At 43.3% G+C, this 20,771-nt stretch overlaps 1 protein-coding gene across 1 annotated transcript in view; it reads right to left on the minus strand.

Moving 5' to 3' along the window:
* Positions 1-19,944, minus strand: part of PSMD1 (proteasome 26S subunit, non-ATPase 1) — a 129,336-nt gene extending 109,392 nt beyond the window's left edge. The window contains exons 1-12 of the mRNA XM_075004294.1: positions 19,804-19,944; positions 17,117-17,160; positions 15,638-15,711; positions 15,204-15,373; positions 13,799-14,004; positions 12,356-12,499; positions 11,504-11,730; positions 8,888-8,948; positions 6,907-7,035; positions 5,603-5,691; positions 3,475-3,553; positions 1,912-2,085 (exon numbers count right to left, since the gene is read on the minus strand). Coding sequence (XP_074860395.1) covers positions 1,912-2,085; positions 3,475-3,553; positions 5,603-5,691; positions 6,907-7,035; positions 8,888-8,948; positions 11,504-11,730; positions 12,356-12,499; positions 13,799-14,004; positions 15,204-15,373; positions 15,638-15,711; positions 17,117-17,160; positions 19,804-19,819 — 1,413 coding nt within the window. The 5' untranslated portion in view covers positions 19,820-19,944. The remainder of the gene's footprint in view (positions 1-1,911; positions 2,086-3,474; positions 3,554-5,602; positions 5,692-6,906; positions 7,036-8,887; positions 8,949-11,503; positions 11,731-12,355; positions 12,500-13,798; positions 14,005-15,203; positions 15,374-15,637; positions 15,712-17,116; positions 17,161-19,803) is intronic.
* Between the last annotated feature and the right edge of the window lie 827 nt (positions 19,945-20,771).

Here is a 20,771-nt window from a genome sequence, read left to right on the forward strand (position 1 = left end):
TCATCCCTTTTCCAAGCTGAAAAGTCCCCGTCTGTATAATCTTTCCTCACCCATAAGCGGTTTCATACCCCAAATCATATTTGTTGCTCTTCCCTGAACATTTCTAATTCCAACATATTATCCTGTGAGATGGGGTGACCAGAACTGCACACAGCATTTGAGACATGGGCAGACGATGGATTTACTGAGTAGCATTATGGTATTTTCTGTTTTATTATCTATCACTTCCCTCAGGAGTGAGGGAAGAAAGGTGCTGGTCAAACACTGATTAGGAGGCTGATCCAAACAGAGTCAGTATTGTAGATGCCCAGGAGTGGCCAGGAATAAATCCTTGCTGAAGTTATTTTGTTTTGTTTTGTTTTGTTTTTTCAAAAACTCACACATTGGACAGTGCTGGGCAGCCTCCCTAGGCTTTGCACTTTGAGGAGGGACAGGACACTCACGTGCTTCAGGGGGACATGGGGCATAGGCAGTGCAGGGACCAGTGGCAGAACTGCCAGCCCCACTCAATCCCACATCACTGGCTCTGGGTGATGCTGGGGAAAAATGGAGGGGTCAAGGGTTTTGGGGAAGGAACAGGGTTGTCCCATACCCTACACCCTCCTAGGGACAGCTCAGTTTACATGTACAATTGTCATTTCAGCAATGCATAATACAGGAAGTCTGCTACTAATTAACACAAAGGAGGGTTGGGTATAAAGTTATAAAGTAGAGGACGCTTATTTTGAAACAAGCAGACAAGTCCTTCCTAAAAATCCCACTTGTATTAACAGCAAGAAGGGCATTAGGGTTACTTTCCGTAGCCATTGTGTTAGTCAAACCCTTCTCCCTGTTTTTAGGCTGTATGAGTCTCCGTTATTATATCCTGATTAATGATTTGGATATTGGCATAGAAAGTATGCTTATTAAGTTTGCAGATGATACCAAGCTGGGAGGGGTTGCAACTACCTTGGAGGATAGGGTCAAAATTCAGAATGATCTAGATAAATTGGAGAAATGGTCTGAAGTAAACAGGATGAAGTTTAATACAGATAAATGTAAGGTGCTGCACTTAGGAAGGAATAATCTGTTTCACACATACAGAATGGGAAAAGACTGTCTAGGAAGGAGTACAGCAGAAAGGGACCTAGGGGTTCTAGTAGATCACAAGTTAAATATGAGTCAACAGTGTGATGCCGTTGCAAAAAAAGCAAACATGATTCTGGGATGCATTAGCAGCTGTGTTGTGAACAAGACACAAGAAATCATTCTTCCGCTCTACTCTGCGCTGGTTAGGCCTCAGCCGGAATATTGTGTCCAGTTCTGGGCACCCCAATTCAAGAAAGATGTGGAGAAATTAGAGAAGGTCCAGAGAAGAGCAACTAGAATGATAAAAGGTCTGGAGAACATGACTTATGAAGAAAGGCTGAAAGAATTGGGCTTGTTTAGCTTGGAAAAGAGAAGATTGAGCGGGGCATGATAGCGGTTTTCAGATATCTTAAAGGGTATCATAAGGAGGAGGGAGAAAACTTGTTCTTCTTGGCCTCTGAGGAGAGAACAAGAGGCAATGGACTTAAGCTGCAGTAAGGGAAGTTTAGGTTGGACATTAGGAAAAAGTTCCTAACTGTCAGGGTGGTCAAATACTGGAATAAGTTGCCAAGGGAGGTTGTGGAATCTCCCTCGCTGGAGATATTTAAGAACAGATTAGATAGATGTCTATCAGGGATGGTGCAGATAGTGGTCGGTCCTGCCATCGGGGCAGGGGACTGGACTCGATGGCCTCTCGAGGCCCCTTCCGGTCCTAGTGTTCTATGATTCTATCCTGTCCGATTTAAAGTGTAAGTGCTCAAAGGACGGATTTGCATGAAGCACCAACAGCGCCACTGAGTGCGAGAGAACACATTAAAGTTCATAGTTAAATCTAGCACACACGTCATTGCTGGCATTCTTCAGCTGGTTCAGCAGATAGTCAATGATGTCACCACCGTGATTAGCATGAATCAGACCCAACGCATATAGACCTCCGCCCTCCTGATAGGCTGAGCCCGGAGAGGTGTCTTTTGGTAAGTATGTTGCCATTAATTGTAGAGCTTCCTTCTCGTGACCCTGCAAGTTCATTGCCCAAGAGGATTGGGGAAAAGGGAAAAAAACAGAGGAGAAAAACAAGTGTTTAATTATGAACATATTGTTAAAATATTGTACCACTCAGTAGGAAATGTATGCTTTAGCCACTGATTTTCATGCTGTGATTTAGAACTAGCCCTTTGCAAACCCCACATTCAACCTTTTAATCCTGTGTTCTCTGTACTTCTGAATTGCTTATTCACACAGAGGCAGTGTGACTATACCCCAGTCATGTCATCAATATCTAAAGTCAATTTAACTAAACTTGACCCCTGAACCATACCTGGCTGAACAATTGGAATGCTTTAATTAAAAGTTCCAGCCCTACAAGGCACTTACAGCAGTTTCCCACCATTTCAGACTGGCGTTAGCCCTCCTTGCCCAGCACTGAAGCAGCAAGGTCTGCCACCACCAATGTTCCTCTGGAACATATAGTCATACAAGGCTCAATAATATCATGAAGCCACAAAATAAGTTTCTAAAACTGCAGATGACATTTAATTTAGGTAAATGGAAGCCACCATCCTCTGCAACTGATGCAAAGGAGGGCAGAAGTGTGGTCCCTCTGACTGTACTGTAGCAAAAAAGCCCCCCCACCTCCCCTTTTTTTCACTTAAGCAAGCATGCTTCAGGAAAAAATATGGAAATCAGCTGAGTCTTCACACACCTCTACAATTAAGAAGCCATCAAGTGTCTGATGTCTCTTAAAATTAGATGTTAGTTTACAGTATTTGGACATGCTCATTAAAACATCAGGCCATGTCCACAGAACAAATGTTAATAGTGGTTTCGTAATCAGCTAAATTGGTTAAAGGTAACACATTTCAGTTTGTGCCCAGACAGCAACTGTTCTCCCATAGAGACACATTTGCATGTTCAGAGGCTTCCCAGTTATGTTTGTACCCATACATCTAGGGATAGTCTGAGCAGCTCTTCTATGGAGCTTCATTGGAGTAAAGTTCTTGGAGACAATACACAAATGGGGATTCTGTGAGCAGAATGCACTCTGATATGCACTCCTCAGGTTCAACCAAACCAGTTACACGAACATGATTAGTGTCTGGATTGCACTGCTAACAAAAAGGACCAAGCCACTCACAGGATAATTCTTGGCCAGCCAACCGCCCTGTCAGGGTTCAGGTACCATTAACTGCCTTGGTTCCTAACCAAATTTTACATCAGATTCCACACAGAAATGAACATTTACGGACAACCTCATCAGTGACTCGCTACCAACTTGGTTAAGAGTTGAAATGTGAAAAGGACCTTGGTGTATATCACACAATCCCCTCTGTATTCCAGAAGCAACAGTCTCAGCATTGGCGTGGCAAGAGCTTAAATTTCAGCACTCGGGAATGAATGCAGCATTACCTTATGTATGACTCCCAGGCTTGCAGTAGCAGTAAACTTAGCCCAATTCGTTGCTCTGGCCAGCCACTCCAAATTATCTCTGGAAGGAGGAAAGTCAGGGGTTGAATACAAATTTCTAAAACATTCACTAACACAAAACAATACAGCAGTGATGCAGCACAGCAGGAGGGATAGCTCAGTGGTTTGAGCATTGCCCTGCCAAACTGAGGGTTGAGCGCTCAATCTTTGAGAGTACCGTGTAGGGATCTGGGGCACATGTATTAAAAAAAAAAAAAAGTGTCAGGAATGGTGGGCCCTGCCAAGAGGGCAGGAGACTAAACTCTATGACCTCCCAAGGTCCCTTCCAGCTCTATGAGGTGTGTATCTCACTTTAAAGACAAACAAAATAATTTGTTAGGTAATGAGCTTTCATGGGACAGACCCACCTCTTCAGATCACAGCCATACCAGAAGAGACTCAATACATAATACATGGTTTGAACAGAGACAGCAACCACCTGACCCATTATTAGGACTCTTTCACATACTTTGGTGTTTTATCTAACTCTTATCTTCCCCACCTCACAACCGCTGCCATCCCTCTGCTCTTCTGATTTGCTAACCTTGATGATAATTTTTGGACCTCTGTGCTTTATATATTGAGTCTGTTCTGGTAAGGCTATGATCTGAAGAAGTGGGTCTGTCTCATGAAACCTCATCACCTAGGTTGTGTCTACACTATAAAAACAACTGCAAAGTAGAGCCTCTACACACTCCCTACTTCGAAGCTAAACTTAAACTTCGAAGTAGGGCACTACTCCATTCCCAGGAATGGAGTAAGGACTTCAAAGTTGGGCTCCCTACTTCGAAGTTAACTTCAAAGTAGGGAGCCCAACTTTAAAGTTAACTTTGAAGTAAGCGAAAATGTGTGTAGACTCTCTGCTGGCTACTTCAATGTTGTGCCTGACTTCAAAGTTAATTCCCAGTGTAGATGCACCCCTAATAAATTATTTTGTCAGTTTTTAAAGTGGTACATGACTGCCATTTTGTTTTAATAGAATACAGACTAGCATGGCTCTCTTTCTGTCACTATTCACTAACACACTTCATCAGAAAAATCTGCTATTGGAGATGGGGAGGGGATTGCTTCTATGCTCTGCAGCCTTCAGTAGACCTGATTTCCAACTGGTCCCAGCTCAGATGCTGAACCCTGACAAATACTCAACTGAACAGAAGCACTAAGCGATGAGACAGAACTAAATAAATCTACGTACTACTTCAACATATTCAAGGACTTGGCTGCAGGCTGAGCAATCCCTCCAGAGAGCTGGACACTGCTCACCATGCAACCTCTCAGCAATGTTCCCAGCTCAGCTGGAGGGATTTCATTAGTCATTTTCTACTGCAGTGGATTCAGTCTCCACCTTTGACCTCCAGGAGTGTCACTAAGCTCAGCAGCAAGCCAGCCTCTAGTCACAGAAAAACAGAAACTGCCAGACTGGATTAGTCTACTGGTCCCTCTAAAGCAGAATGCCATGTCTGACAGTGGCCAGACCCAGACGCTTTAGAGGTAACCCCACAAAAAAGCCAACGTGAGATGATGTGACCCTCAATCTCAGCCCCATCTTCATCTCTAAGAAAGACAGACTGGCTTAACACAAAAAAGCACAAGATTTAATCTCTCTTTCAAAATGTGGCAGCTCTGGATAGCCTTGATTTCCATGTCATCCAGTCTCTTTTTGAATCGTGCTAAATTCTCACCCATAATGATCTCCCCTTGGCAATAAGATCCCAGACTAATTTCATGAAGTGGGAAAATATTTCTTCTATTGGTTTTGAATTTCCCACCTTTTAATTTCACTGAATGACCTTTGTTTTGTTTTATGAGACAAGAGAAACTCCCAATCTCCCTTTTTTAACTGATACACTTTCATCCCTTCCCAGCTTATACACGTCCTTTCTAAAGGAAACAATTCCAAACTTTTCACACACTGTGTGTGACAGCTTTTCCAGGACCCTTGATTATTATCATGTCTTTGCTGATTCCCCTCTAGCTCTGCAATGTCCTTTTGGAGACCGGGTGAACAGTACTGTACATGCAGCATTGTAGCTTTCTGAATGCTGACTGGACTTCTTTGCAACATAGTTACCGAAGGAACTGGTCACTGGTTGTCCCACAGTGCATAAAGGAGTTTGCTATAACTGTTGCTGTGTGACACACAGAGTTCCGCACTGCATCCTGGAAGAGCAAAAGGAGGCATCACCAAGAAGCAATAAACATATGCCAGATTGAAAGAAAGAAAGAAAAAAAAATTTACAACTAAGACGCATAGCTCTGCTCATGTTGGACTTGAAAAACAAGTCACAACCAGACTGAGTTTATTAATTAACCCTCATCTAACCATAATCCTTTTCCTGAAGGGGATGCATAGCTTGTGAATTCACATCTATCCAATATCAATTCAGCTGTTCTAATGCAGACAAGTCCCTTCTGTAAACTTTTGGGATGAAGTACCAATACAAACAAATGAGAACACCTAAATTCCAGGAGCTTCGGGAACCTACTGCTACCCAGAAGGTGCTGCTGACTGTAATTTAAACTCAGCCCAGAAGGCTATGTCGAATTATTGTTCAAAAGGACGTCATGCATTTCTAGCACATTTAAAATAGACCCTCTCAGCAGATGTGTAACTGCTTATAGTAACAGTTTCATGCCACCTCTTGCTAAGGACAGAAATTACAATTCAGATTCAAATAATCTTTCTATTGTGGTTTACAACAGAGGGTTGCACATAAACTTTAAACATGCACACCTGAAGCAACAAAAGGTGCCAAAGGCCACACCTCAGGATTCTCTGGGCCACACTTCAGAGGATGATGGCTCTGGGCCAGATCAGGGGTCAGCAACCTTTCCTCAGAGGTAGAGTGCCAAAATCTGACCTTTTGACCCACGTACAGTCCAAGTGCCAGTGATACTTTTTAAAGTCAATAATAGTCCTACTTACAACAGCTTCATTAATTAAGATGCAGAGTTTTACCTTACAGGTAGTGGTTGGTGGCATTTACTGGTCTTTTGTGAACCCACAGGCAGCATGTCTTTGAGCAAGCTCCCAGCTGCATGGTGGGAGGGCCAGGGCTGAGCTCCCACCTCATGTGCTGGTGAAAGTAAGCTCACATGCCACTCTTGGCACCTGGGCCAAGGGTTGTTAAACCTTGGGCTTGATGGTGGGGGAACAAGCAGACCTCGCTTAGCCTTGAAGTTTAAAGATTTAAAATTAATCTGGGGTGATCAATAAATTAGAGTCTTGGAAAGAGAGAGACAATGAAAAGACTATTCCAAGAAACATATAGCCCTTGCTAAAACCTAGTCCTCCAAAGAAACACTACATTCAATACAGTCACCCAAAAATCTGTAATGAATCCAAAAACAAAAAGAGAATCCAAGGTCTCTTACCTTTGTGTTTTTGAGAATCATCAGGTCTGTATTGTTGTTTCGTATCAAAAACTGCAGGTGTAACTCAATAGCCATTTCGCCACTTAAAATTTTTATCATTTTTGAAATCTGGTCCTTAGGTTCTGGGTTCTTCACATACAAATGACAAAAACAAAACAGCTCATCAGCATCCTTGCCTTCCCCCAGGGTCAAACCTGTGAGACAGCTAACAGACAAGCAGATATACAATATGTGCCCCATTGTACACTTCAGAGACTAACACCTCTAGGAAGAGAAAAGAGCGTTAATTCTTCTCAAAATGTATATACCCAGCTCCCAGAAACATTAACAGGAGCGCCTTCGTGTCTTGGCACAGAGGCCCAAGGTTAAATGCAATCCATGGAAGGTACTGGAAAGAAACCTGTGCCAAATGCCAAAAAGGCTCAATATGCTACTTTGGTTGGACTCTCACATATTCAGCAGATGAAAAGAGAAATCCCCCCCAACAGGCCATCACCTATATTAACACTGTACTTATATGTCCCGGGGCACTGAACTGAGGAAGGACTCAAAACACTAATACTTCGGGTGTCAAAGGCTGCTCCTCACAATGCAGCTAGAACTTCTCAGGAAATCAGAGCACACATTAATTCAATGAAGATGATTGATGGAAACCATCCTGCCCCAATTTACAATGGCTGGAAGGGGAGAAATTGTGTTATGACTTTCGGAACATTCTACCAATTGCTGCTGTATTTCTACTCCCTGCTCATTTCCAGTGCTCTGCCAGGATAACCTGCCCCTACAGCCCTAGATACCCTGCAGGAGTTAAGTCTCCACTTAGTGCTGTTTCACTGAGGGTGGAAAGTACACTGGGTCTCTTTGTAGCAGCTTTGTATTAAAGAGATCTGCTGAGTATAGCTAGGTTAGACCATTAACTAATCTCCTCAATTATTTCCTTTCTGTTTTGGGACACATTAAATTCAGGAATGATTCAGGCCACAAGTAGTACTTCTGGACATTTGTCCCTGGCCACAACCAATGGTGTTCAGACAGCTGAAAATAGCTCAAGACACCAAGCCCCCAGCGTGCACTGCTCATAGAATTTCCACCCTCTTGTTTCTTTGCCTGAATGTATTTTCAGCAAATATTTCTACTTACAGTTGAACAAGCAAATATTTCTACCTTTCACCTATTTACAAGAGAACCTCAAAGAGTCCCACAACTAGTCTGCATTGTGCATTATCTTAGTTCATATTTACTCCTTTCTCCATCCCCAGAAACGGCAAGATAGGCTGCTGCAACCGTTGCTTAGTGCGCTGGACAGCAATATGTATGTACATTTACAGTAAATCCGATGCACCAACCAAGTAGCACAGCAATAACACAATGGGCACTGTTCCCAGGTGGAGCTCAGAACTCATACACCAGGCTCTAACCTTCACTTCTGGGTTGCAAGCACTGCTGAGGCAGAGTGTACAAACCCAGGGAAAATGAACAGTTTGCATTATTCTGCTTCTGGAATGCCCAAAGGAGTTGCCAATGTCCATGCTCCCTCAGTCAGGAAAATTGTTAATGAATGAGCTTTCTGGGAGAGTGGGCCCATTCACCAGCCACTGCCAAAAATGAAGTACCTGACAGCCAGCAGGATTTCAGCTTTAATTTGAGGAGAATTTAGTTCCTCAACACCAATATAGCCCAGATAACTCAGGTCTGTCTATCTGACCTTCAGGCTCCTGCAGAAGCCTACTACCACCTTCAGTTTTTAATCTGAGCTGTTTTATGGCCTTTTATCTGCAGACCAACTGAACATATGGCTACGACCTGACCCCCAGTCTCAAACTATCCCCTTCTAGAAGGAAGCCAATTTTGTCACAGACAGGGCTAATCCCAGCTCCCTTACAGGTCATCCCACTTTGTGACAGGGAGAAAGAGGAGAACTAAGCAAAATACATATGGAGAGATGAATAGGACCCATTGATTATCATGGAATGGCACTCACAGATTCTGCAGTCTTCACAGCACAAGTGCTACTGGGCTTCTCTTCGGTTTCCATAGTGTCACTGAAATAAAACACAACACAAAATAAAAAGGTACAACCCAGTTCACATCTCAGGACAGCCAAATGCTTTGGCAGCAGCTGAATGTTGCATTCTGACACCAGAGACTGGTGTGTGACTGTGACGTCTGGGGATAAGAGACCTTGGGCATGGCCAGGGGATGACACAGGCATAACAGCTCTCTGAAATCTGAGTCAAAGGGGAGTCAGGGATAAATGACTGACACACACACACCCCATGTGGACTTCAAAGTGCAGTGACTGAAGACACCTACATGCCTGAGAAGCAGGGGTGAAGTGTGGGAAAACTACAGGTGGAAATGTGTTTCAGAGTGAGACACAGGAAGGGAATTACCTCCCACTCAAAAACCTTGGGGCTACCACTGTCTGTAAGGATGGATACAGTGATAAATGGCAAAATAATCCAAGTCAGTAAGCTGGCACTGACACAAAGGCTGGACGTGCTTCGGTAGTGGACAGAAACGTTCCACTTCTCACAATAGCCCAATATACTGTACAGATTCTCTCTGTCCGACATTTTACTTGGACCCAACTTCCTACATTTCCGTAAGCCCATGTGTGTTCGTGATCTTGGTTTGGACTAGTCCCCGTTAAATGAGATTTAATTAGATGTAGGCGCTTGTATGGGAGCCCCAGAGGCTAAAGGCAAGACACAGGAAGGGCAGAGTACTACAGGCTTCCCCCACACGTCTCCATCTTAACAGAGAGAGAGCAGCCTTCACGTCTCAAGAACTACTTGTGAGGGCCACAGAGGAGATGAAATGAGACCAATTAGCCACACTTATGGGTACGTGTCTTGTATAATGTGGGCATCTGACCATTAAGATCCTGCTCAACATTGCATCCTGACACAGGAAATTGGGGTGCAAACGTGATCTCTGGTGATAAGAGATCCTGGGCTTGGTGTGGAGCTAACACACCTGGGCATAGCAAGGAAGTCCTCAGATGGTAATAACCTCCTAGGACACAGTTCTAGGCTGGATTTGAGCCAACAACCTTTGTTCTAGAAGTGAAAGACTTTGTATTACTTCAGTAGCAAGGCCTTTCATTTCTGATTTCTACTGATTGTTTCCCAGGTTTTACAAAAGTTATTTAATTTTAACCAATTTTCACCCAGACTGTGGGCTACTCAAGTACATGAAAATAATGATTATGCTAAGAAAATCCAATACAGCTGTCATAAATGAATGCCTGTAAAGGGCTAAATCCTTAGAGGGTCTCTAAGTGTGGCAGCCAGGTAAGCCAATGGGAGAAAGAGAAATTCTTCTGAGTTGATAACGATTGCAGACTGAGGAGTCTTTTGCACTGGACTGAAGCAGAAAGACACAAAGATGCAGACAAGATGCTTAAGCAGGATGAATAAATCCAGTAAAGATTCTGGCCATCTCATAATCATATGTAAGTAGAAAGTAAATATTTAGTTAGATGCAATCAGGTTATTTTTAATTTGGATTTAGTGTGGGACTTTCTAGGCTGGTTGATGGTTTTTTTTTCTCTCCTGTGCTCTCTAACTTCTAAGCTGAATCCCAGGAAACTAATTATCTGTGTTCTGATATTAACAATTTTTAGTGGCTTTGATTACACCCAGCAACTAAGTATGCCCATTTACTTTCTTGGTATTTTTCCATCCTTTGTTCTGTTAATAAACTACTTTTTAAGGGAATAATTTGATTCCTATGTCCTAGAGGAGTGTCTACTTTTTTTTTCCTTTCATGTCTAGACCAAAAGGTCAGCTATCAGATTACAGCTTTTTGTTTCCAAGCTATCTCCTAAGGAACGGTGAAGCTTGGAGGTTACCCCACAGGGAATTATCCAAGTGCGTCTTCCTGTTTTCTAAGGGGGGCTTTTCCACTTGGCGGTGGTGGTGGCAGCGAACAACCCCCCAGGGTCAGGAAATCCGAGACTGTGAGGAGATTTTTTTAAGCGGAGCTTATAGAGGCAAGATATTTGTTAAGGTTTTTGTGGGGCCCCACTTTCTGCACTCAGTGTCAAAGTGGGGAGGAAGCCCTGACAATAGCATACTAGGTAAGATGTATTTATAAACAATTTAAGTGTAATTAAATTCTCTCTGTTACACTATCTCTAGCCTCCAATAGGTTCACATACCACCTAGTAATGCTACATACGTAGTTCATGAAATAAACCACCACAGCATTTAACTTTTACTGTCCCTCAATATTCACTCAGAAAAATCAGATCAATATTCTTCAGGAATTTTCACCCTTTATTAAAAATATTTGTAATAAACGCTGCTAAATCCCCAGGAAATTGTGAATAAAACCAAAATTGAAAACAAGGGCCTTGAATTGTACAAATCCCTAGGCCATACATTCCCCTAAGTCTATTTGGATTACACAAAACAAACCACAAAATCTACATGTAGCAGTAAGGCAGGCCCCAATTTTTTAAGTTCTCAGACACTGCAATAGCTGAAAGAATATTGACGCATGCTCTTCCAATGTTCCTGCATAAAATAAAAGACAATTGTATTCCAACAGAACATGACATTTACATTTCTAGTCAAACCAACTTCCTCACCTCTCTCTCTCAGATCCTGGGACAGTCCCCGTGTTGGTTGATCCAGGCACAGAGGCAATAGGGGTTCCAACAGTGTCGAGATTCTGGATCACAGAGGACAAGAACTGCTGGCTGGCACTTTCATACAGATCAAAGCAGATCTGATAAGCCATGAGAAGGTTGTCTTCCTTCACCAGCTTTTCCAAGATATCGCTTACAGCCTGAGGGTCATCCAGGAAAATTAGGCACTGAAAAAATGAGAGAGATAAATCCATCAGAAAGATGATACTCCAAAATGAAAGAAGTAACACCAATTTTCCCATACTAATTTCTGTACTGTTCACCTGGGACAGGAGTGTTCCCACCCATGGCAGATACTAATAATCTCACAATAATTCTTGTATGCATTTGATATTTTCCTTATTCTCATTCTACATACAAGTTACTGTCAGAGAAACTTCTTAAGAATAAACTGTTTTCCCTATGTATAACAGCATTTTCTCCAGCTATAGGGTCATAACCTGCCATATATCCAACTGCATTATAGAAAGGGTGGTATAGTCTCATACTAATACTAGAAAAAAAATTTGAAAAGTTTTGCCAAATGAACAAGTTCCATTTTTGTGGAAACATCTAAAACAAAATACAACAGGGTGTGATGCTCTTAAAGTTTCTCACATCAACCTCCCTCAGTGACAACGACCAGGTAAGTCGATCACAGATAAGTTGCTTCTAGCTACGCAATTGTTGTAGCTGCAATTGTGTATCTACCATCCACTTTAAGACCTGTAAACCTGGCCTGAGCTAGACACACCAAGAAGAGAGTTATGTTTATTAAGCAAAGAGTTTATGAAAAGCAGAGCTCCACATTACCTGGCACACATTGATGAAGTCTGGTTTCTCCAGGTTCATGTAGATTTTAACCAGAACTCTCAGCACTTTATTACGAAACTGCTTATTCTGCATTAAAGACATGCAGAGCTTTAAGCTATAAGCTAGCATTCCAGGAACATCATTCTGAAATTAAAGGAAAAGATTCAGTCGAGACTTTATCACAAATGTTGTTGAACACAAAATTAAGGACTAAAATCACTTAAATTTCCTTTATGTTGACAGAAAAGCACACACAACTTGACAACAGGTCTCTTATTTTCCCTCTTTCATAGAAATTCAAAGACCACATACACAAACAGGATCTAAATGAGAAGACAGTTAATAATCAGAACAAACATACTCCACCCCGAAGGAGCAACACGCCTGGCAAGACCCCAATTTACTCCAAATTAAAACCTCACACACAAGGGCAGAATATTTAATTTGTCTTGTTCCACACCCTTTTCCTTGAATATCAGGCATTCAACCCAGGGAAATGCAGCTGTTCAACACAGATATGTCAGTAAAATGGAACGTTCACCAAAAGCATTCTGATTATACGCATATTTCATGCGGAAGATTAAGAAGGGAAAAGTCTATTCAGCTCTGATCAGAACATGTGAGGTAAGTTATAGCAGAAACAGAAAGTTTCAAAATGAACAAAGTTATTAGCTGTGTGGGAAAATCTGACATATGAGGACTGAAAAGATCAAGATTATACAGCTTAAGACACTGAAGTAAACAAGATGGAACATAATAAAGGCATACAGAAGGAGAACTGAATAGCCAAGATAATTTGGGCACTCTCCTAATTACTCCCTCTCTCATAATATAAAAATGTGGATATATTCAATAAAATGAAAAGGATATAAACTGAAAATAGAAAAAAGGAAATACTTTTTTGCATAACGCATCATCATTCCAGGTATCCAACTCCTGCAAGATGATGCTGGGCTCACATGCTTAGCAGGATTCGAAAAAGGATGAGCCATGTATGTGACTAATCGGAACATCCACAGTTACTACAGAGAGGTTATACATAGTTATAAACAATGAGAGGCTCTTGCATTTCCTAGAAGAGATGATTTACTTGTTGTCAACACTTGAGTCTTCAGATTTGCTCATGAAAAAAGTTTTATAAGTTAATTCTGAAATCAGAAAGTCCCACTAGAACTCAAACTTATCTATATGATGCTTATCCACCACAGCATATTAAGTGTCCCTTTAAATACTGTATTAAAGAGATAAATAAAATAAAGATAAATAGATAAAGTAAAAATCATATTCAAGCTGAATCACTGGTTTTCACCAAACCGTTTCCAATGACCTTCACTTCTGTTTCCCCAACAAAATGTTGCTGTTTTATGGTCATATGCACCTCCCTTTTCTTGATCCAAACTCTAAGGGGGAAAGTTAAATGCTACATGTGAATCCTCCACCTACCGACTCGAGTATAGTTTTCTCAAAGACATCCAGCCTGCGGGTCTCTAGTGCAATGCCAATGGCCTGCTTGTACTTGTGATCATCCAAACACCGCTGGAACATCTTGTTAACAATCCCTTCCAGTCTTTCATCAACAGGCTTCTTCTCCACTTCAGCCAGTTCAGCATTCTCCACACACTGCTTAGTGTAGTGATCAATACATTTTGCTGAAAAAGGACATGAAGAAAAATCACTTTCAGCTTCCTGGACAAACACAGCTCTAAAACTAGTACAAGACAGTAGAAGATCTAACTAATAGAAATGGGAGAAAATTTAGCACTCTGCAAGAACATGAACGCCCACCCAGAGAGGCAAACCATTGAATGTTATCTTTACTTTGTCTAAATCCATACTTTAACATTACTTGACCCAAAACATGATCACAATCCAGGGTTACATTATCAAATCACTTACTCCCAAGTATCAAATCACTTGGGTGGTCACCAGTTCTGTGACCTTAAATACCCAAAGTCTTGATTTCAGCGCTGACCGTATAAAACTCATATATACGACTCTGTTTCAAACAACAGGAGATTCTGGGTGGGGATGCAACAACAGGAGACTCCCCAGATGCACTGGGAGGGAAGAGTGAAAGTCACCCGTGGTCCCTCAATGTCACTGGTATCAGCAGATGGGAGTTTGCCATGTCAGTTGTGGACATTCTGCTTCATATTCTGACTGATTTTTATCCAACCTTTCTCTTCTTTCAGTCCTCACTCCAGCTAGCCTCATTCCCACTGCTTTCCAGCCCTCCTCCTATCACCTGTTCATCAGGAGGCAGATGACAAAAGTCCACAGGTAAGCCCAAAACATTCAGACTGAGTTGTTCCTAGGATTCTCCTGCTAGCTGTGCAGAGGGGTGAGTGTGGAGGGGAGAGGAGAGTGCTGAAATCAGAGTGCCCCCTGCCCCTGCAGAGCAGGGATCAGGGAGAAGGGAAGACACAGCAGAGCTGCTCCAGGCTGAAGCAGGAATGTTAAGCAGAGACTTAGGAGTGCAGAACAGGGGAGACAAAGCAGGACAGATTTCCTTTAAAGAGACAGACAGTGGCTTGTCTCAGAAACTTACATAGCAGCAGCCAGCACACACACTGTCACACATACCCAGTCAGTGCCACACACAGTTACTGTCACATGTACACTGCAGCACACACACAATCTGCGTCACAAAGTCTCTCACATACAAGGTGCTTCTCTTTTGCACTCACACACTGTCTCTCTCTGTAGCACCCAGCCCCTCTCTTTCTGCCCGAGGTCCCGCCCCTTCCAGAGGGGTCCAGAGCCAGTCTGCAACCAGTTCCAAAATTTAGAGAGTGGCCCCTCTGCAAAAATTATTGCCCACCCCCAATTTAGAGCTACTGTCGATTACCAATGATAGTCTCCACATATTCTGAATTGTCGTTGACATTGAAGAGATCGCCTGCTCCCAAGGCATAGTTCAGAGACTCCTCAAAGGCTCCCAGGTGATAAAACACTTTGGAAGCCACCAAGGCAGCAAACTGGCGACTCCGGAAGCCCTCATCTTCATAGAGAACTTCACTGAAAAGGTCAGAGAAAAGACAATCAGTTCAGCATGCCAAGCTCCCTGCAAAGACAGAGGCCGAGACGAAATTTTCAAATTCACCAGTATCTTTAGGAAGGCAGATTCTCAAGAGAATCCAGCTAAAACTTGCACTTTTTGGAAAATGGGGAGTTAAATATTTCATTAACCAAGCTCAAGTAACCAGAGGAAACGCAGATCGTTTTATTCCATGTTCTGTTTGAGCGCCCACCCTTCCCGGAATAAATTATTTCTTCTCTTACATTTTATCCACTGATTCAGAGATTTCTGCCCAGAAGTCATTGACAACAGCATTCAATTTGTGAAGAGCAAACTCCTATGGAAAGTAATAGAAGTTTCATTGTTAAAGAGCTGCATTCATTCTATTTTTTCCTTATGACCGTTTCCTACAGTAGGATCTCAAAGCAACCATCACCATTGCTTACACAGCAATTAACTTCTTCATACTGCATTCCAAATATAGTTTATTCTCATGACTTTCCTGGAGGGAAACGCAAGAGCGCTTCATCCCAGTTTTAAAGGTAGGGATATGGGACATTGATTCTACCTCCCCTCATCTTCACTGGGAGCCACAGTGGTTCAAACTGACTTATTTACTGAGAATCTTTAAAATGCTTAGAGTCTTCTAAATGAACTCACAGCTGTCTTTGTCCCCGTTTTCTAGATGATTGGCTAAAGCAGCCTATTTTTGAAAACGATATCCTGGAGAGAGTACAAGCTAGGACAGAGTGATGCCATCAGCATGCCAACTGCCTCTTTGTTCTGCTGGTTTGGGTTGTTCATTGGGTTCCAATAGCCTCTGTTGCCTTTCTAGCCTTCCTATATAGTCTGTAAAATGTAAGGTTTCCATGGATATTTTCTTCTCCCTCCAGTAGGATTACTAAACATATTTGGAAGATTATGTGGAAAGATTAGTTTATTTTGGTTTTACCTCTCCCAAATTATGTTAGAGACTTTTGAGAAAGAATTATTTCTGACTCAAAGAGTAAAATAAAGAGTAAAAAGGAACACCCAAAGTGTAACCCCTAGGCCAAATGCAGCCTACAAAATTTTACCATCAGAAAGGCAGAGCCTCTAGAAACCAGGGATCCCAGCATGAAAATGTGCAAACATTCTGGGCACTACAAGAAGAGACTGGCTGAAGCCAGCTGCATTTCACATGACTTGCCTGTGAGTCTCAGGCTCCAAACAATGAGGCTCTTTGACTGGCTGCAACTTAAATGCTACCTGCTCTTTTCTAACCAATATGGTTGCTAAAATCTGTCTATTTCTATTATCAGAAGGTTAGCCATGTTAGTCTCTATATGCAAAAATGTAACAGAGAGGAAGCCGTGCTAGTCTATACACTATCAAAACACAAAGCAGTCAAGTAGCACTTTAAAGACTAGCAAAATAGTTTATTAGGTGAGCTTTCGTGGGACAGACCCACTTCTTCAGACCATAGCCAGACCAGAACAGCAATGGTCTGAAGAAGTGGGTCTGTCCCACGAAAGCTCACCTAATAAACTATTTTGCTAGTCTTTAAAGTGCTACTTGACTGCTTTTTGTTTTTATATGCCAAAACAACGACAAGTCCTCTGGCACCTTATAGACTAACATTTTTGAACCATCAGCTTTTGTGGGCAAAGACCCACTTCATCACTCCATTTTTTAAAAAAAATGTACAAAGTTTCCACTCATGGTTTGTTGCTATTGAGTCTAAGCAGCATTGTCAAGCTTACCTTCAGCTGTGGCTCTTCTTCATCCAGCAGAGAAATAATTCCAGCTGCAAAACAAAAAGCTTGTTATCTGGGATGAACTTTTATGCACTGCAACAGAAAACATAATTTAGCCCAAAAATAGCATAGTGAAAACAAAATTATTATAGCCTATAGGTTTAGTTAATAGGTAGTAGATCTTAAAGACTAACTGCAAATGTATCATTTAAAATAGCATATACATGTGTATAACTCTCTTGACAAAATATTAAATCACTGTGACACTTTCAAATGTACCCTTTATCGTAGATGTATGCACTATTCAGGCTGCATCCGCTTTTCCTGGAGTGAGTACAGATAGTGGAATTAATCTCATACAATCCTGTACCTTACTGATTTACCAGAAACAGCAGGCAAGAAACAAGACTTATGGCATCTCCCTCCAACACACACCAATTTTCTTATTCTTAAAGGGACCGTTTCAAGTTTTGAAGCCAATTGGTTCTCCCCAGCCAGAAATGGGATTTAGACCTAGAACTGACCATTTAACTATCAGGTAGAGAGAACCATGATGTCGACTGGAAAGAATGACCATTAATTTTGCCTTGAACTCTTTTTCTCATTCATGAAAAGTTTTCAAACACCAAATACCTTAAACACTGGCTCAACCATTAATAAACGTTTTCCTTTCCTGTTGGCTTTGTCCATGTCTCCCACATTCTAGAATCTTTACATTAGCTTTCCTTTTTTTTCATATAGTGAAGCTTTTTCTTGACTTCAGAGCTCTCCTTAACTCTGCACCTGCCTCTCTCCCTACCCTTCTCTCCACTTATACTTCCTGATGAGCCCTATACTAAGCTAATTGCTGACCTCACCCTTCAGCTTTCACCTACTCCATACTTCAGCTCTTTAATCATACCTCCTCCATAGACCCGAAAGATGTTCCCAGTCGCCATACATCAAGTACACTGCTTGAAAGCTATAAAAGCTCATCTACTTTCAGGTTTTCAACTATAATGTCCAAACACCTATTTATTCTGGACAACTGCCTCTTGTCTCTACATAATAGCCTGCCTGGGACAGGGATCTGTTACTGGTTGGGCACCGTCGCTCGCATACAGTGGACAATGATAGCACTAAAAATAAATTAAATTAAATTAAAGTTCCTAAGACTGACCCAGAAACCACAACATTGTTCTACATGATTTTACCAACAGTATTATTCTTATTGTGCCAACCACCATTCAGCTGCATAGCACGAGTGCTCTATTCAGTTCTGTGACACTTTGCAAAGGATAAGCAACAACCTTGGAGCATCAGGTGACTGGGGCAGTCATATGGAAGGGAGCAGCACCTCTTCCACTGAGAAAACCATCACATACCCAGAACAAGCAGTTGTGATTCCATCACAGAGAAGGTAAGGGATCGCTTATTTCCTAAAGATCAATTCTTTGTGAAGATTTCAGCTATATGTATTCAGGCCTAGATTTGCACCCACTGAAGAGATAGGATGTAAATCCATTACCAGTATACAAAACATTCCAGTACTTCAAGTAAGTATGTGGGCCTGTCTCTGCTGGCAAAACCTCACCACCCCTTTGGCATGACCTCCCACACATGGTGTGAGCAATATCATGCAGAAGTGTAGTAGTGCACTCTTAAAGAGGCATCCCCACATAAAATCCCAAAGCCAACTCCAGTTTGGGCTCAGTACTGGATTGACAAATATCACCAAGAAAAATAGGAAGTTGGTTAAAACATCATAAAAAGTCTGCTTATGAATCGACAACCCCAATGCAGTAGGAGCAATTCAGAATGGAATCCTAAGTCACAAGACGCTCAGAGCAACAATGAAAATGGATTTTTCCTGCAACTCTGGCAGCTGACACGCAACAGTGAATATCAAGGAGTAAACACTTTTGGCAATTTTAACTACAGAAAGTTAAAAGAGAAAGCACAACATTAAAGCTAATTACTAAAATGTTTAGACAAATAAGTGTGTCTTGAGAAGAATGGAGCTGACAAAATCAGCCAGAGAGCAAGATCTAAATAAAGTGACCTTTTCTGAAGGAGCCCAGCTGCAAATCAGAGACTTTAAACACAGTTCCTGACATTAAACACTTCTCAAGCCAACCTTCACAGCTGTGATAAGGTGAAGGGGGAAAGCGGTCGCCCAGAAAAATAATCACACACTTCCCCTCTACAGACCGGCTCCTCTGGGATCTAAAAGGCTTTGGGGAATATCCGCCAAGTCCCCCCGCCCCCAGAGCACTGAACTAAATCAGGGCTGGCTCCGTCCCAGATGGGGAAACTGAGGGAGATGGCGGCGGGAAGGGACTTGCCCTGAGGTGCCACAGCAGGTAAAAGGCAGACACGGAAAGAGAACCCAAGAGTCCGAGAGGCCCCGTCTACTCCTACCAGCCTCTGCCCCCGCCAACCTGCCATGGCCCATGGCGGGCAGCGGGGAGGAGGCAGGAGCGGGGCGGCTGCACAGTGATGCTCTCACTGGTGACTCCGAGGTCACGGGAGGGGGCAGCCAGGCGGATGTCCCCACCAGAGGCTCGAGGAGTGGGGGCCCAAGGAGGCCGCTCCCTGAGGGGATGGAGGAGCCGGTCCCCGGGGCAGCGCGGCGGCTCCGGCCGTGCCCAGTCAGCCGCCCTGACTCAGCTAAATCGGGGTGAGGGAGCTGGAGGCCCCGGCCCGGCACTCACCGGCCGAGGTGATCATGCTGCCGCCTGGCTCGCCCGGCCCGGGCCGCTCGTGCTCCGCGGTGGGCCTGGGGGCTCAGGAGCCACCGACGCCGGTACTCGGATCTGTGCCGTGACCAGCGCGGCGGCCGTCACCTCCTTCCGGACCGGAAGTGTCGTCAAAGGACCCCACAGGCCCCCGGCAAGAGGGCTGACCTCACAGTTGCCCGATCATAAAACGTCGGCAGCTCCGCTAGGAAAACGTGGGGCTCGCTCTCAGCGACGGGGAAAGGGGGCAGGGGCCGAGCTGCGCCCCCTTTCTGAGGGCTTGAGCCCGATCAAAATGTCAGGCAAGAGGTGGACTACTCCTCCCGCCACGCGCGGCGGGCACCCTGTAGGGGCTGGAAGGCGCAGGGTGTGGGGGTTTACATGGCTCCAGCCCTGCAGCCAGTGCACGAGGGGGCAGATCCCCTCCACGACACACGCACGTCTAGGCCCCTTTTCAGTGGGGGGAGGGTCAATGCCTGTGGTCTCCCCCACTAGGTCTACAGACTCCAGTCTCTGGCAACCCTCTTCCCCCCATTTTCTGCAGGTTCCACTACAATCACAAAACACAGGCGTGATCACTTTTCAGTGAAGTCCGGACTCCAGGGAAATAATAATTGTAAAAGAACAATAATGACTTCAAGTAAATGCAAATATTTCAGGGACCACATAAAAGCATCTGGCATGCAGGATTTCCCATGCACTTGGCTTCCGGTCAAGCCTAAAACAGGGTTCTATATTATATGCTGATGCAACTTTAGTTTCCTCCTAAAAATCCGAAATAATGCCTTTGCTGTGCACACACCTGAGGCATAGTCCCTCCAAGAGCCCACCAGCCCCACATGTCCCTGCCACACAGCCCATCTGTGTCCTTGCATGGCCCAGGAGCCATGGGACATGGAGGAGAAAAGGAACACGGGAGCATGTGAAGTTAAAAATGGGACAGT

Source organism: Carettochelys insculpta, chromosome 10 (genome assembly GCF_033958435.1).
Source record: "Carettochelys insculpta isolate YL-2023 chromosome 10, ASM3395843v1, whole genome shotgun sequence".
NCBI classification, from domain to species: Eukaryota; Metazoa; Chordata; order Testudines; family Carettochelyidae; genus Carettochelys; species Carettochelys insculpta.